Source organism: Furipterus horrens, unplaced genomic scaffold, assembly GCF_987537825.1.
Source record: "Furipterus horrens unplaced genomic scaffold, mFurHor1.1.pri manual_scaffold_7, whole genome shotgun sequence".
Taxonomy (NCBI): domain Eukaryota; kingdom Metazoa; phylum Chordata; class Mammalia; order Chiroptera; family Furipteridae; genus Furipterus; species Furipterus horrens.
In genome coordinates, this window is record NW_028327177.1 from 96,088,023 (window position 1) to 96,103,379 (window position 15,357).

The window sequence follows — 15,357 nt, forward strand, 5'->3', positions numbered from 1 at the left end:
TAATGCTCAAGAAGCTCCATGGGCCTGCATAATTTTCCTGGCCTCTCCCAAGATTAAGTTTCTTTGGAGTCCACCTAAATTATGATGATTCCCTACCAAAAAATCACATTCCACTCTTCATCCATAAACCATATCTTTAGCAAGAAAACCACTGTTAGGAACTTTTCCATCAGACCTAAGTAATGTAGCATAAACAACGTGCCTCAAGCAATCAACTCTTTCCCAACATATTGCTTTTAACAACATGCATAGAAGGGGAACGCTGCAAAAATCTGGTTCACGCCCAGAAGTTCCCTATTCATCCATCCAAAACAGTGACGGCCACTGAGTATATGAAGTTGGCATTCAAGACAACCAGTTGCTTGACCAGACATGGACTTGACCATTCAGCTAGATTTTCAAAAGGAAAGACAAATATGAATGTTGAATTTCAGGGAAAATATTTTATACTCTATCTTGGTACCATCATCCACTTTGTAGTCAATATTCTTTATTATTTCTTCCCTAATTCTTGGTGTCTTATTGTACCTTTTCAGGAGAAATATAGTGTAGAGTGCAGAAAACAAACTCTAGTGACCAGTAAAAAGGAATTGATGATGTGACTATGAACAAGCCACTTAGCCTCCCTGCATTAGTACTGAATGTGTAGTCCCTATGCAGCAGGCACATTACTGGGTTGTAGCGGTCCTATACAGACTGTGCCCCAGTCCTTACATTATTGTTGGAAAGACAGACAATAAAAAATTTTTTTAAAGAGAAGAAATGTCAAAGTGCTTAAGTGAAATAATTATAAATGATTATCATTTCTATGAGGGAAACTAATAGGGGTCTGAGATGGAAAGTCAGTGGGCACAGGAGGGGTGATGTTAGTGAGACATGAAGAATGGGAAGAATTTTCTCCTTCAGTAAATGAGTAGAGTGGGAGAGTCATCTTTCCAGTTAAGAAGGAGAAGTATATTCAAAAGCCTAGAGGAGGGAGAAAATGTGGATGGGTACTCAGCTCTTGCTTTATCTCAGGCCACCTTTAATGTGATAACTTCAGAAGAGAAATCAATTACAAGAGCACTTCATAGTTGTTTCCATCAACTGACAAAGATGCTGATGTTCCAGATTTTTTGATTGAGCATAATGGAAATTGCTTTGAAACATGGTCCTTTTGCCTGAATAAACTATTGTCCTTGTTTTCCTTTAACTCTTCGTAACAGGAGAGAATTTCCCCTGAGAAACTGGCACTGGGCTCATCAGCAGAATGAGGTAGAAGGTCAGCCTGATTGCATCTGTCTCACAAACAGGTAAGAAAGGCCATGAAGGAATAATCATTCAATGGCAAGAGGAGGCAAAAGAGTGGTCCTTGCTATTTTTAAATAGGAGTAGTTTAAGAGCACAAGTCAGGTGAAATGTTCTTATCTATGGTATCTTTGAGCCATGGCCTTATGGAAAATACATTTATAATTGGCACAGTTATCTTTATGGAATAAGGATAAAAGAATGAACTCTTACATGGAAGAAATTCTTTCTACAGCAAGAGAAAAGAGTCTGGCAGCTGATATCAAACCACAGCTTGATTCTCTGGGGTTATTTTAATTATTCTTCATGCTCGTAATAAGAGGAATCTATTCATTTTAGTTTAAACCATGTCAAAGCATGGGAATTAGCTCTAAGAAACTAAGTTGCCCAAATATCTGAATTGTGAAGGGGGAAAAGCAGTACAGATTTGGTCGTGATGGCCAAAATACCTCCCTCAGCTCTCAAAAGACACAAGAGAGAGGGGTTCCTACCACCCATGTAGCTGGACGGTTCATTGAGGAAGCAGAGGTCAAAGATGGAGTAGGCAGAGAGAGGACAGGGAACACTTGCTGGGGACTAAAAGGAAGCTGTGAGCCTGGGGTTCAAAGAAGAGGAAAGAAGACATGCTCATGACAGTTAGTATTAGAGCCCAGCTAAGGATACACTCACAGAAGCCTTACGTAGAAAGACAAAGGTCTAGAAATACACCTGTTATCCACAGCCCTGGCTGAGCTACTTCTATCATATTGTGTCACATGACTGTTCCCCAAACATAGCTGATTGTTTATGCAGCAGGCATGTGACCTCAGTGGAACGATGGGCTAGAGTAAGTTATGTAATTTGCTGAGAAATGAATTCAGATGCACAAACATTGAGTTCATCTCTACTGAGTTTAAACTGGGACATCATGCAAAGTAGACTTGAGGGAGACCATGTGTCACCCATGAATGAGGAGGAGGTAAGAGAACTGGTCCACAGAGAACGTAAAATATACAGCTGACAGGCTAGGAAAAAAAGCATAGACAGGAGGCTGTGTGGCTCCAGAAAGAAAGAACAAAGAGAGCTGTTATTTGCTCATGGTGGTTTCCTACTCTCTTGATGATCCTTGTCCCTGCCGAGGATGTTCCTATATTCATGAAGTAAATTTCTCCTAGCTTGAGTGTGTTCTCTGCCTAGAGCCAATGTTTGCTAAGAGATGATGTAAGCATGACGAGTCACCTTTAGATTATCTGCAGTAATAAAGAAAAATAAGGGGGAAATATTATCAAATGTTAGTATTATTGTCAGAATAACTTTTCCAATTTGTTCTTCTAATACAACCACAGACCCAACCTCCCAATCCCCATAACCATCTTTCTTAACTGGATATAGATCAGTACCTTGCTGTAAATTTAGGGGCACAGCAGATAATCTACAGCAGAGAATCCCACTTTGGGATTCAGCAATTACTCAGAATACTACCTAGGCTCTGCAGTGCCAGGAAGGAGCAAAAGAAGTGCTTTGGAGCCTCCCTCAGTGCTCCATACCCCCTCTCATGATCCCCCTTTATAAGTTTTATACATGAAGGGTTCATGGAAACATTTGACTAGATAAAGGGCTCTATTGGTTAAAAACATGGTACTATAATGCATACCATACTGACGGGATGCACGATCTTTGACTTGGATTAGTTTTGAGTTCTACACACAGGTTCTATGCAGAACTCTTTCACTTCTCAGTCCTCCCAGGATCAATTTCCTGTGGGACTGGCTTCTTCCCCACTATGAGATTCAAGCCATCAATTAGTAGCTCCACCTAACTTCTCCATATGGGGTTTTGATTCAAACAGGCCTATCATAAGCTTCCTATATGCTATAAGAGTGAGGGAAACATCAAGGACAAGGACTATAAAGATAAAAAAGTTGGTGGATGGTAGAGGTCATCATTGCCATCCTTCAGAGAGACTGTGCCTGGGGATTAAGCTAGTTAAGAGTCAAGGGGTAAGGCTAAATAACGTGGGATTGAACCCTAAACCTAGTCATGTCCCAAGACAAAACTACATAGATGTCTTGGTTCCAAGAGTCAACAAATACCCTTTTTGACCTTGGCTACTCTGAGTTGAGTGCTGTCACTTGTAAAGAAAGAAGGCTAAATAATCTATCATGCTAAGTAATTACTTAGACTTACTGGTCTTATCCATTCCTATAAGGTGTTAAATCTATTTCTAGTGTCTGTCCTTTCACTATAGACAATTGCAAATTATTACACCATAATACCAGAAACAATAATGAATCTAAAACTCTGAAAAAAAAAACACTTAACACCTATTATTTTTTCACTTTCAGCTCTAATATTTTAAATTAGTTGACAGTCATTCTTACAGGGTGTTAGGACATCTTCCCTTAACATAATAATTTTATACTTTTGATGAATAGTTTTATTATACTAACTCAAAGAAAAAAAAAAAAAAGGAAAGCTTAGAAAAAAAAAAAAACCCCAGAATCAAATGGAAGAGGAAAATAGATGAATGTAAATGATACTAGAAATCAGAAATGCACTCATTTTTAACATAACCATCTCCTGGAAAAAATATAATTATAATAATAATCAGTTTCAATGGAAATAAAGTACTGTAATATTTATAGTCTGTGCCAGAGTTATAATGACTGTGGGGCCAGAAGTGAAGTGTCACAGCATGCTCCACATGTTTTTAACACGGTTTCTAAAGGCTCTGGAGGCTATTAAATTTAATGAACCCATCTGCTATGAAATAGAGGTCCCAACGTAATCAGTTTCCCCCATGCCATGTAATACGGATGGCATCCTCTGTTCCACAACCCAGCAGGATGGTTTATGTTTCTCTTTACGTGTGTCGTTTTGTTTTGACAATTTGAACTTCTTTGATATGCAGCGATTTGTGGGAAAATACTGTAAATTAGATTCCAAGCCCCAACAACTTCCTTATGATGCCTCTGACCCCCTGAATAATTGCTTCTAGGCAGTAAGATGCTGTAGCTAAAAGCAATCACCCAAACGACTCCTAAATGGCCTAGGTGCTATTCCTAGATGGGAAACCAAAACAAATGTGCGATTTATAAAATGAAAAGCATTTTCTCCAAGTTGGACTTAGTGGGGGGTGAGGGGAAGGGACACAGGTCCAATTTGCAAATGCAACTAAATTGTTTTCAAAGTTCCTACAAATTGCAGACTGAATTGCATTACCAGCAAATAGGAGGGGCAGGAGGACTCCATAATGAATTCTCATTATTTTAAATGGTCACATTCCCACTGATTCTAAAAGAGTTCTTTGCTTTCCTTCTGTGTGTCCCTGTGTCTATGCAAACTCCCCTGGAGGGGTTGATTAAGATATGATGCTTCCTCAGTGTAATGCAGGTTCTGCCCCGCACAGCACATTGAGAGGCATTCCCAACATGATTAGGACCCAAGTGGAAAGTACAAGCCATTTGCTTACAAAATGGAACAAATTCCATTGTTAGTGATTTTTTTTTCTTTTTTTTTTTTTTTTGCTCTGCACCTAAGCACCTAAGAGATAATGATGGTGCATGACTTGTATTTAGATAAGAAGCCCATGAATTTCTAATCCTGGTGTTTGTTGTTTTGTCAATTAATACATGAGCTCTTATTAGATGAAACATAATTAATGTTGTTAACATTAATTTATCTATTTTGGCTTCACACACACAAAAAAAAAAATTGAACAGAACAGCCAGGCAGGAAACATTTAATCAGACTGGTAGTAGCAGGCAGGGAGGATGGGCCCTGAAAGGACAGTTTGGTCAGTCTCCACTCTAGATCAGTCTTGATTAAGTGCAATCCTTGAATCTCATGTGTCAGAATCCAAACTCAGCTTTGTTCCTAAACTTTTATCTTGAGCTTGTTCAGACCCAGAACTGTATGAATCAATATATAATTAATAAAAAAGAAAAGCACTGTACTTGTAGGTCATCTTAAGTTATTCATTTAAGCATTAAATCACTTACATAATTACATTAGTTGCTGCTGAGTTTTAAGCCATAATCACTGATGAGTCAAGCAAACAGAATTCCTTTTGCCTTAGCCACCAGATAATTAAGGAGAAAGAAGACTTTTAAGACCATATTAAGGAAACTTGTGGGATCAAGTGTTCAAATTTAGTATTCAACAAATACCTATTTTTTTTAGAATTTGGTAGAAATTATATAACTCAGCAGGGTCAGACATTTTCTGATTCCAGAAGGAATCAAAGGCAATTTCAGACTACATGCCCCAAAGAGAACCAAGTTCCTTGAGCCCCAGTGGTGAGCAGAGCCTTTCTGATGGAAAGCAGACATGGGGGCCCTGAGTTGGCAGGAGGAGGTATCGGGGGCATCTCCTTCTGGCATGGTCTTCCGCTCTCAGACCGCAGCACATGGACAGAGGCTGTGGCAGTAGGCAGGATTCTAAAACAGCTCCCTAGATTTCTGCCTCCCTAAGTACATGCCTCTTAAAACCCCCTCCCCCGGAGTATGAGTATGATGAAATATCACTCCCTTTGCACTCTAAGTTAATCAAAAGAGGTTATTCTGGCTCAGCCTGGCCTAATCAAAGATGCCTTTAAAGGAAGTGTGAAGGGAATAACCTGCAGTGGATAGTAAGCAAGGAAACAGGAACCTCACTCCTCCGATTGCAAGGGACTGCATACTGCCAACAATCTGAATGAGCCTGGAAGAGGCCCCTGAGCTGCAGATGAGAACTGCAGTGCAGCCAACACTTAATTGCAGCCTTTTGAGACCCTGAGCTGAGGGTCCAGGCTAACTTGTGCCCAGACTCCTGACTCAGGGGAGCCATGAGATAATATATTTGTGTTGTTTTAAGCAGATAAATTTGTAGTAATCCATTTCATGGCAATAGAAAACCCGCACAGCTGTCCCAACAATGCTGACCCACATCGCAGAGTGTGTTGGCAGCTCCGACTGGGAATCGCAACTCCTCTCACACCAACTAGTGGCCCTCCTCTCTGCGTCTGGGAAGGTCATTCTCCTTCATGCAGCACACAGCTTCTGGAGACTACCAAGAGGCAATGAGACAATAAGCAGACACTAACCTAGCTACCACATCTACCCCATCAACCTAGGAGGAAACACACGAATCAAGGTAACTGTCCTACATGATGGAAGGATGAAAGGAAGGAAGGAAGGAAGGAAGGAAGGAAGGAAGGAAGGAAGGAAGGAAAGACGGAAGGAAGGAAGGAAGGAAGGAAGGAAGGAAGGAAGGAAGGAAGGAAAGACGGAAGGAAGGAAGGAAGGAAGGAAGGAAGGAAGGAAGGAAGGAAGGAAGGAAGGAAAGACGGAAGGAAGGAAGGAAGGACGGAAGGAAGGAAGGAAGGACGGAAGGAAGGAAGGAATGTTGGTTAAGTGTAGATTTCCTTGAATGCAGGGAAGACCTTTGGTCTTCCATGATTGCTTTGCCCATATTTAACACACTGGTAACTTTTTAGCATTTTTTTTTTACAATCTTTCCAAGGCATTCATTTCCATAGCCACAGAAATAACAACTTTCTCTATACACTGAGAATTCATTGGTTTAAATAATATTTAACTAATGCATAATTATGACAAAATGAAAACTGGCATTCATAGATTTGGGAGGAAGAGGACTGACTGGTTTTTCATAAGCTTGCAGGTGAGCTGGAGGGACAGTTGTGTGTATGTGTCACGTGCCCGCAAGATCTCCAGACCAAATGTACGGTGTGCTGTGGGCAACCAGCACACACTGTTCCAAAGCAAAGAGAGGGCACTGAATCAGTTAAGGGGTTGCCAGCTAAGGGGCTTCCACCACATCTCCCTTTCCTTGGACAAGGCAGCCAGTTTTTACCTCTGTAAGGCTATGAGGGACTGTCCTTGGCTAGTGCCGCACAACCAGCAGTCTTCCTTAGGGACACTGACCCCAGGCACCATCACCAGACATCAGTGCCTGACCCACAACATGTGCTATGCCAAGATGAATTCCAAAGGATTAAAGTATATCTCTAGAGGGACAGTGCTTTCAAGGTACTCATCATACTGGAGTCCCAAATTCTATTATCTAAATGGGAGAAGCCATATTGTAGTTACCAGGAATTTTCTTTGAGATCCAGTTCAAAGAAAGAATATTTTTTAAAACTTCTCACAACCACGGAGAAAAAATCCTACTGGATTTCCTTTGTTGGGAATGATGATAAGTAGTATTTATGGCATTTTTACCATGCACAGACATGGAATCCTTAGAGTCAACCCTGGAAGGCAGGTTTTATCCCCATTTGTAAATGAGGAAGGCAATACTCAGAAAGCTAAGTGACTTGCTTACAGTCACATAGCTAGTATGGCATAAACGCACAATTCAACTGAGGCTATTCTTAGTCTAAATTCAATGCCCTTAGCTATTATCCTGAAGTAAGATTTTAAATGTGCTGAAATATACAAAAATTATATAGCTACTAATCCCATCAGGACATCAAGTATTAAAATGGAGTCACTCATGGCAATGCTAAGTACTCATGAGTTTGGTCTCTGTTATTATTGCAAGCTCGGTTGGGACTGTCCTAGATGTATCAGAACAGTCATGACCTTGCTATTTGCTGACCTCCACTCACAACCCTTGAGTGGTTCCTCAGTTTCAGCTTAGAATTTAGACTGTGCAGATGAGTTTAGCACATAGATCCTATTTTGACCCCACATAAATGACAGGGGGTTTTTGTTCTTGTCCTGGCAGAATCCAAGCCCTGATGAGTTTAAAGATTGTTCCTTTCCAGCCCAAGAGGTACCCGTTGGAACAGCATCTGCCTTCTGCTCACCAAACAGACTTATGAAAGAGGAAGACTTACTCCCCAGAGTCCTCACTGACCCAGCAGGGTTCTCAAGACCACCAGGATTAGAAGGACCCCTCAAAACTTTCTACTAGGAAATTTATTTATCAGGGGTAATTGCAAAGATACAACAAAAGCTTGGAAAGCACAGAGGTGATGCTGAGCTATCATTTCAGGGATGATAATATTCTGGGGGCTTACTTTTATGTATGTCAAAGGTTTTGGAAGAGGTTGAATAAATGAGCTCTGTTATCTTGGCATTCCATTTTACTCAATAATAGCCACTTAAACCAATATTTTAAAGTAAGTAAAGGTGATTATGGCACAGAATGCAAATTTCATGTAAATGTTTAAGATTAAACATAAAACTTTAAAGACTTTTCCATTGCAACTACTCATCTAGAATGGCGCCCAGACCATTTCTTTTGCTTCTGCTGTCAAGGGTTCATCAGTGGACAAGCCAGAAGACCAATGGGTTCTCCCTCTCTTCACTGCTTTCAGTACATAAATATATATGAAGTCTGTCCAGAAAAAGTCCAGCCATTGTTAATATAGCAAGAACAGTTTACATGACTCAATGTAACTTGGCAGTCAAGGAGAGTATACTGGAATGTACATGCATGAACAATAACTTCACTGTACTAGTCAGTGGGGGTGGTAGATGCTGTTGAGTGAGCTTGTGTACAATGTGGCCATCACTTTCAAAATTGCTAAGCAAGTAGAGCAATGAATCTGCATCAAATTTTGCATTAAGCTTGAATATTCCTCCAGGGAAACCATTTGGATGATTCAGAAGGCTGCAGCTATGGGCAATTGATGATTGGCAGCTTTATCAGAACAATGTGCCCACTCATTCATCATATCTCATGAAGAGTTTTTTGTCAAAACATCAAATCAACCAGGTGACTCAGCCTCCCTACAGCCCAGATTTGGTGCCCTGTGACTTCTGGCTTTTCCCAAAACCAAAATCACCCTTGAAAGGGAAGAGATTTTACACTGTCGATAAGTTTCATGAAAACATGACAGGGCAGCTGATGATGATTAGGAGAACTGTGTGAGGTCCCAAGGTGCCTACCTTGAAGGGGACTGGGGCATATTTGTCCTGTGTACAATGTTTCTTGCATCTTGTATCTTGTTCTATAAATGTCTCTATTTTTCCTATTACATGGCTGGATATTTTCTGGGCAGACTTTGTATATGTATGTATGTATGTATAGATGGATGAACGGATGTAATTAGTAAATCTAAAACAGCTCATTTAAGTGATTAACATACCTAAGCAAGACATGATATTAATAGAAACCTTTTTCTTCTTTCTCAACATGGGCACCAGGTTACCTATTCCCATCCAGAATATTCTATAAGAGTGATATGTCCTTTTCCAAAAGCATGTTCTGTTCATTTGCTTCTCATTGGTGACATCAATTTTGATGACCCACTATATAGATACAATTTTACCTGCTCATAATGTTTCAAAAACCTCTGGGAAAGCTCTTTGATACAATGAAAACATTCTGCTCAAAAGTTCCCCCTAGATTTAGCATCCACTGATGACCCTAACCAGTCTTTATTTACTAAAATGGTTTCAAAGTGGTGATATTCCAACCTCCTGACTCCCTTTACATTTACCAATCAGCACATGCATTTTACACTGCACTCCTTCCCACCCACTCATCCCTTTGATATTTGTTTATTTATTATCTGTAAGTACACACTGATTTCTGTTTCATTCTATATGATATAATCCATTACTGTCCTTTTTCATTTAGAGGCTTAAATTGTCCCAGAGTTGACCATTGAGAGCTGACTCCAGTGTCCTTTTTACATGACCTCATTGTTTTGAGCACTTCATGGAACAATATATTATATATTCCAACCTTTTTTTTGGAGGGTGGTGGTTGAAGAGTACCTTCTCTGCACAACCCCTGGAACTGACAATTTCTCTAAGGAACCCTGATTCCTTTTAGTGTAGTGTGGTTTTTAGAAGCTACTAAATGTGGTTGTTACTACTGAGGTGCCACTGCTTCTGTTACTGAGCAAACTAGGGCTCATTCATGTGGTAACTTGGTGTATGACCCAACAATTAGTGTTGAGGAAAACAGGTCTTTATTTATAATATTCCAACCTTAGTTGGGAGGGCTGTGAGCACTCCTGTTCAGAGCCCTCTTCTTCCACGAGACCCAGCACTTCCCTTGCTCCCCAAAAGGTTATAAACCAAAACCAAGGCCAATAGTTCCCTATCCCTTGTCTGTCAGCTCTCTCCTTCAGAATCTGGGGTATGTCATCTTCAGCCTCCATATAATAGTACAGGAAAGCATGTGCCATGTTACACTGGATCATAGTAAAGTCCAGGAAAGGCACAAGTTCCTAAGAGAGTGCCTTCTCCATATGTCCAGGGTCCTAAGAGTCCAGTTAGAGTCCAGATCTGCAAGGCAGAGTTCTTGATGGCTTCGGAGTCAGCTGGAGTGGGCATAATCAAAGCAGAAGTGTGCCTGCTTTCTTTCTAGCCCAGGCCACAGAACCGAATCCTGACTACCTTAGTTGCTTGCTGCCTCCCACATGGCTGCTTTATCATCCTCTTACATCATGCTTCTCCCTCTCCTGGCAACCAGCCCTTCCTTTTCAATCCTGAAAGTCTCCTACACATTTTGCCCTGGGGCAGTAGCACAGCTATTATCTAACTACCAGCTTGCCATAGATACACAAAGTACCTTAAAGGCTGTTTAATTTCCTTCCACCATCCTCCAAACCATAGACCATGCAGAAGATCTGTACCACATTTCATTTCTAGACCCTCAATGGACATAGTTGGGGCTTCAATTCTGAGACGTTCAATTCAGTCTCATCCCACAGGTGTCTGCCTTTTCTTCCCCCACTTAGACATTTGCTCAGTCCTACCATATGCACTAAATAAATTCAGAATTGCTACACCCACATTACTACAAATGACATCAAAAGTTTAAAACTTATATGCTGTTCTTTTTTTCCCCTTAGCATGAAGGTAGTCAGAGTTCTGTTCAAAATGTAATACTGTGTGTAACTACTATATTCAAAAGGTGACTTCTTTTCCCTCCCTTTCTGGATAATTTTCTTTTGCTCATTTGAAATGTAGTTAGATTCATTTTCTTCTATTTGAATTCACTATTAGTTTTGCCCCCATTTTTTATTTTATTTCAATTTTTGAAAACACAGCATTAACATGCTTTCAAAAGTCAAAACTATGCAAAAAGATAGCTCAGATGTCTCTCTCCCTCACTGGCCCTTCTCCTCTGCACTCCCACTTATTGTAGGTAACCAATTCTATTGGTTTTTGATTTATCTTTCTGTTTCTTTTGTAAAAATAAGCAGATAACTCATGTCTTCTTAGTCCCTTTTCTTTCTTACACAAAAGGTAGCACCTTATTTATCCTCTTGCATTTTGCTCATTTTGCTTAGCAATATATCCTAGAAATCATTCTATATCAACCAATAGTACCCATTCTCATTCTTGTTTTTAGCACTAATACCCCATAGTTTATCCATCTATCTCGTATGTTTAGGTATTCAGGTAAAGTTCAGTATTTTTTAATTATGAGCAGTACTGCAATGAACAGATGTATTTATTTTTATATTGGTGAAATTCACCTTCAGAGTTAATTGCTAGATTCAGGATTGCTGGGTCAAGGTGGGATTGCTCCATTCTGTCTTCACACAACAACATGTCTTCTTCCCACAGCCTCGCCTTCACAGGGTATAGTTCAGCTTTAGTTTTTGCCTCTCTGATAGGTGGGAAATAGTATCTCACCATATGCCATTTTGCATTCTTCTTCTTATGAGTGAAGTTGTACATGTTCCATATGCTTAAAAGGCATTTTGATTACTTTTTCGATGAATTTTATTATGCTGCTGTCTTTTGCTCATTTTTTTTCTATAGGAATTTTGGGGTTTTTCCTTTAATTTTTAAATGTTCTTGTTATACTAGGATTATTAATTCTTTATGTACCCTATATGTTTCAAATATTTTCTCATATTTTTACCATTTACCTTTTATCTTTACTTATAGTCGTTTTTGCCTTATAAAAGTGGGTTCTTGTTTTGTTTTGTTTTTATTTTAAGTAGTCAAACTTATTTATCTTTCTTTTTATTACATGTGTATTTTGTAGTCATTGTTATAAAGCCTTCTTCTGAACTCAAGTCACAGAGGGAGTGACCTATGTTGTGTTCTACTGCTTATATGGTTTCATTCTTCACAGTTCAGAGCTCTGATCCACTTGAAGTTTTTTGGGGGGTATGATGTTAAAAATAGAATTTTTTTTTCTAAATGGCTATCTAGTTTTCTCAAAAGCATCTAAGTACAAAACACATCCTAGCCCCACTTATCTGAAATGCCATATTTATCATATCCTAAATATCTATATGTAGGTGGGTCTTTTTTTCCTATTTTACTGATCTCTCTGTCTATCCAGGTGCTGGTACTATGTTTTAATTATAGAGACTTTGTTTTATACTTTTAAAATTGATGAAAAAATAAAATGACTGGTCAAACTGGATGTTTAGGGTTTATACACAAAACTGTTGGGTGACTTGATCACTTCAGTCCTGGCTAGCCGTACTCCTCTTCCTGCCTGCTTTTCCTGCCTTCCTCAGCCACACAGAAGAAGCAGAGATGGGACTGTCACTGTTGTTGCTGTTGTTACCCTTAGTATGGTGCCAACATAAATGAGACGGCTTAGTTATTACACTTCCATGATTCTAAACTAAACTGGTGTCAGACTCTGAAACTGATACAAGCCGAAGATCTCCCCATCAACCAGAGAGGGATTTCAGCTTAATACCCTTCTCTATTCAGGGTGATTCTCCTGGGGGAAGGGACGCCCCTTCTTCACCAGCTCGTATCTCCATGGTCCCACTGTGGCCTTAAAGCCGAGGTGGGACAGGCTGCTGTGGAGGCCCCCAAGGTGGGTCCCCATATGCGGTTTCTGCCCTGCATTTGCCTGTAGCTGCCAGAAATACACCAGGAGTAAGAGCTCCTAAAGAGAAAAGCCGGCCCACAACAGCCATTGAGACCACTCTGGAGAACAGCTATGTCTGGGTTACAGTGATTAACGCGATGTTAATCCCAACAAAAATGATGAGAGAGAGGCCCTGTGAGAACATTTACAATCAATTAATGAAGAACGCCACTCCCATCAGACTCATTATCACTATGAAAAATCACCCTGAAAATACACAAGAAACCAGGCCATGAAGCCATTGTTTGATGACTGGCAAAGCTCCTCCTTTTAAACTAATTCAGCATCAGAATCTTTTGCTTGTAATTCAGCTTCAAAATAAGCCTTGGCCAGAGTTCCAGAAACAATCCAGTGCCTATATAACCACCACTGAAGCATATTCTCACTTGTCTATGGGAAGAAAATGCAGCTGTGGCCTCTGCGATGGCTCCGATTCACTGCTGGAGCTGAGCTGCAGTCACCATCCCAAGCTGAGACCCAAAGATTCATCACCAGGCCCGGGCCCCTCAGATGGCGAGGACTGACCCTAACAGGCCCATAATCACTGCTACAGTGACAGAATTTGTATCCACATTGGAAGGAAAAACAGTAACTAGAGAAGACACAATCAAAAAGTGAGCTTTCTGTGCTGATCATCCACCTTCCAGAATGCAGTTTACATTTTCACCAATCTTGTTTGAAGGGGGACCAATGTAAACTATACAACAAAGGACAATGTCATTGAACCCCATTATTGAGGAAGAGTGATACGATTGCTGTGTCCTGGACTTAACACAGGAAACTCTCCCATCGCAGGAGGCACCCTCAGGCTCTCCCCCAGGGCCCCGTGGACTCACGGTGCTGTCGATGTAAGCTTCGGTCCACACCACGTCGTGCTCCTGGTCAATCACCTTGGGCCGGCTGAGGACATGGAGGTATTCCATGACATTTTCCTGCACATCAGCCAGGGTGGAGATCTGGGTGAAAAATCCTGCCGAGGGAGAGCCCAGTTCAGTGACAGACAGGAAGACCTGCACCTCGCAGCACTCACGTGCCATGCCCTCTTGGCCTCTAGCTAATTCCTTTCCTTTCTTTGTCTTTTTAAACAGTATATCTCCCCTCTGCCACCAATCACTTCATGCGTAATGTGTTCATGTTAGGAAATATCATCAAGCAAAGAAATAAAATTAAGATCAACCACCAACCCACCTCCCAGAGGAAGCCCCTGTTAACCCTTTAGAGAATTTCTTCCTTTAGACTCTTTTTATACCTTTCCTGGCTGAAATGGCAGTACTATTACATGACATTTTGTAACCTTTAATTTTTCATGTTAGTGAGTCTATTTCCAAGGGGAAAACTATAAACCAAAATATTGACATTTTTATCACTACAACAGCAATGGTTACAATTATTATTTTTTAATCCTCACTTGAGAATATGCTTATTGATTTTGGAGAGAGAGGGGTGTGGAGAGAGAGAAAAACATTGATGCAAGAGAGGGACATCAATTGGTTGCTCTACCGGGAATCGAACCCACAGTCTAGGTATATGCACTGATCGAGAATCAAATGCAAAACCTTTTGGCCTATGAGATGATGCTCCAACCAACTGAGATACCCAGCCAGGGCTATAATTAATTTTTGAGTGCTTACTAAGGGACACAAAATTTGCTAAACACTTGAGAGGCTTTGATTTATTCTCCACAACATGATGAAGCAAGGATAACAGTACCCTCTTTAAAGAGACAATGATCGAGGCAGGCTGAGGATATGTGTTTCACCCACCTTCTCACCGGTACCCAGTGGCAAATACAGAAGGCAAACCCAGGATTATGGGTCTCTTAATCTGTGCCTTTTGCTTTCTCAGAATTTTTCCCTTTATGTGTCTGAGGCAGAAATGCCAGCTCATACCCTCGTGTAGTTACCAGACCCGCCTTTTGAATATTCTGGGTAGACATGGTTTCTAAGCAGCAGAAAAAGTTCTAACTGTGCTATTGCCTTGGGAATGGGAATGCCATCTTGATCTCGAGTTCAGGGCATTGCTGTGTCCCTCTTTAGTTTGGAGTCCTGTTGACCTTGCTGTGCATGGATTAGGTGATGTTAGAAGAGAAGGAATGAACTGAGCATGGGTCTGCATCCCCAGGAGGGGCCCTTCATTCAAGCATTTATGAGAGGCTTTCCTGTGCCTTGCACTGGAGAAGCAGGGATTAACACAATGGGCAGGACCCCCACCTTCTGGGGCATACAGCAGGGATGGCCAGCCATGTGGCAACCCCATGGAAGGGTCAGCACCACTGGA

General features: G+C 40.7%; 1 protein-coding gene across 1 annotated transcript in view; it reads right to left on the reverse strand.

The window, feature by feature from the left end:
* CACNA2D3 (calcium voltage-gated channel auxiliary subunit alpha2delta 3) overlaps positions 1-15,357 on the reverse strand; it is a 931,470-nt gene that overhangs the window by 283,782 nt on the left and 632,331 nt on the right. Inside the window, exon 13 of the mRNA XM_090284008.1 lies at positions 13,917-14,050. Coding sequence (XP_090140134.1) covers positions 13,917-14,050 — 134 coding nt within the window. The remainder of the gene's footprint in view (positions 1-13,916; positions 14,051-15,357) is intronic.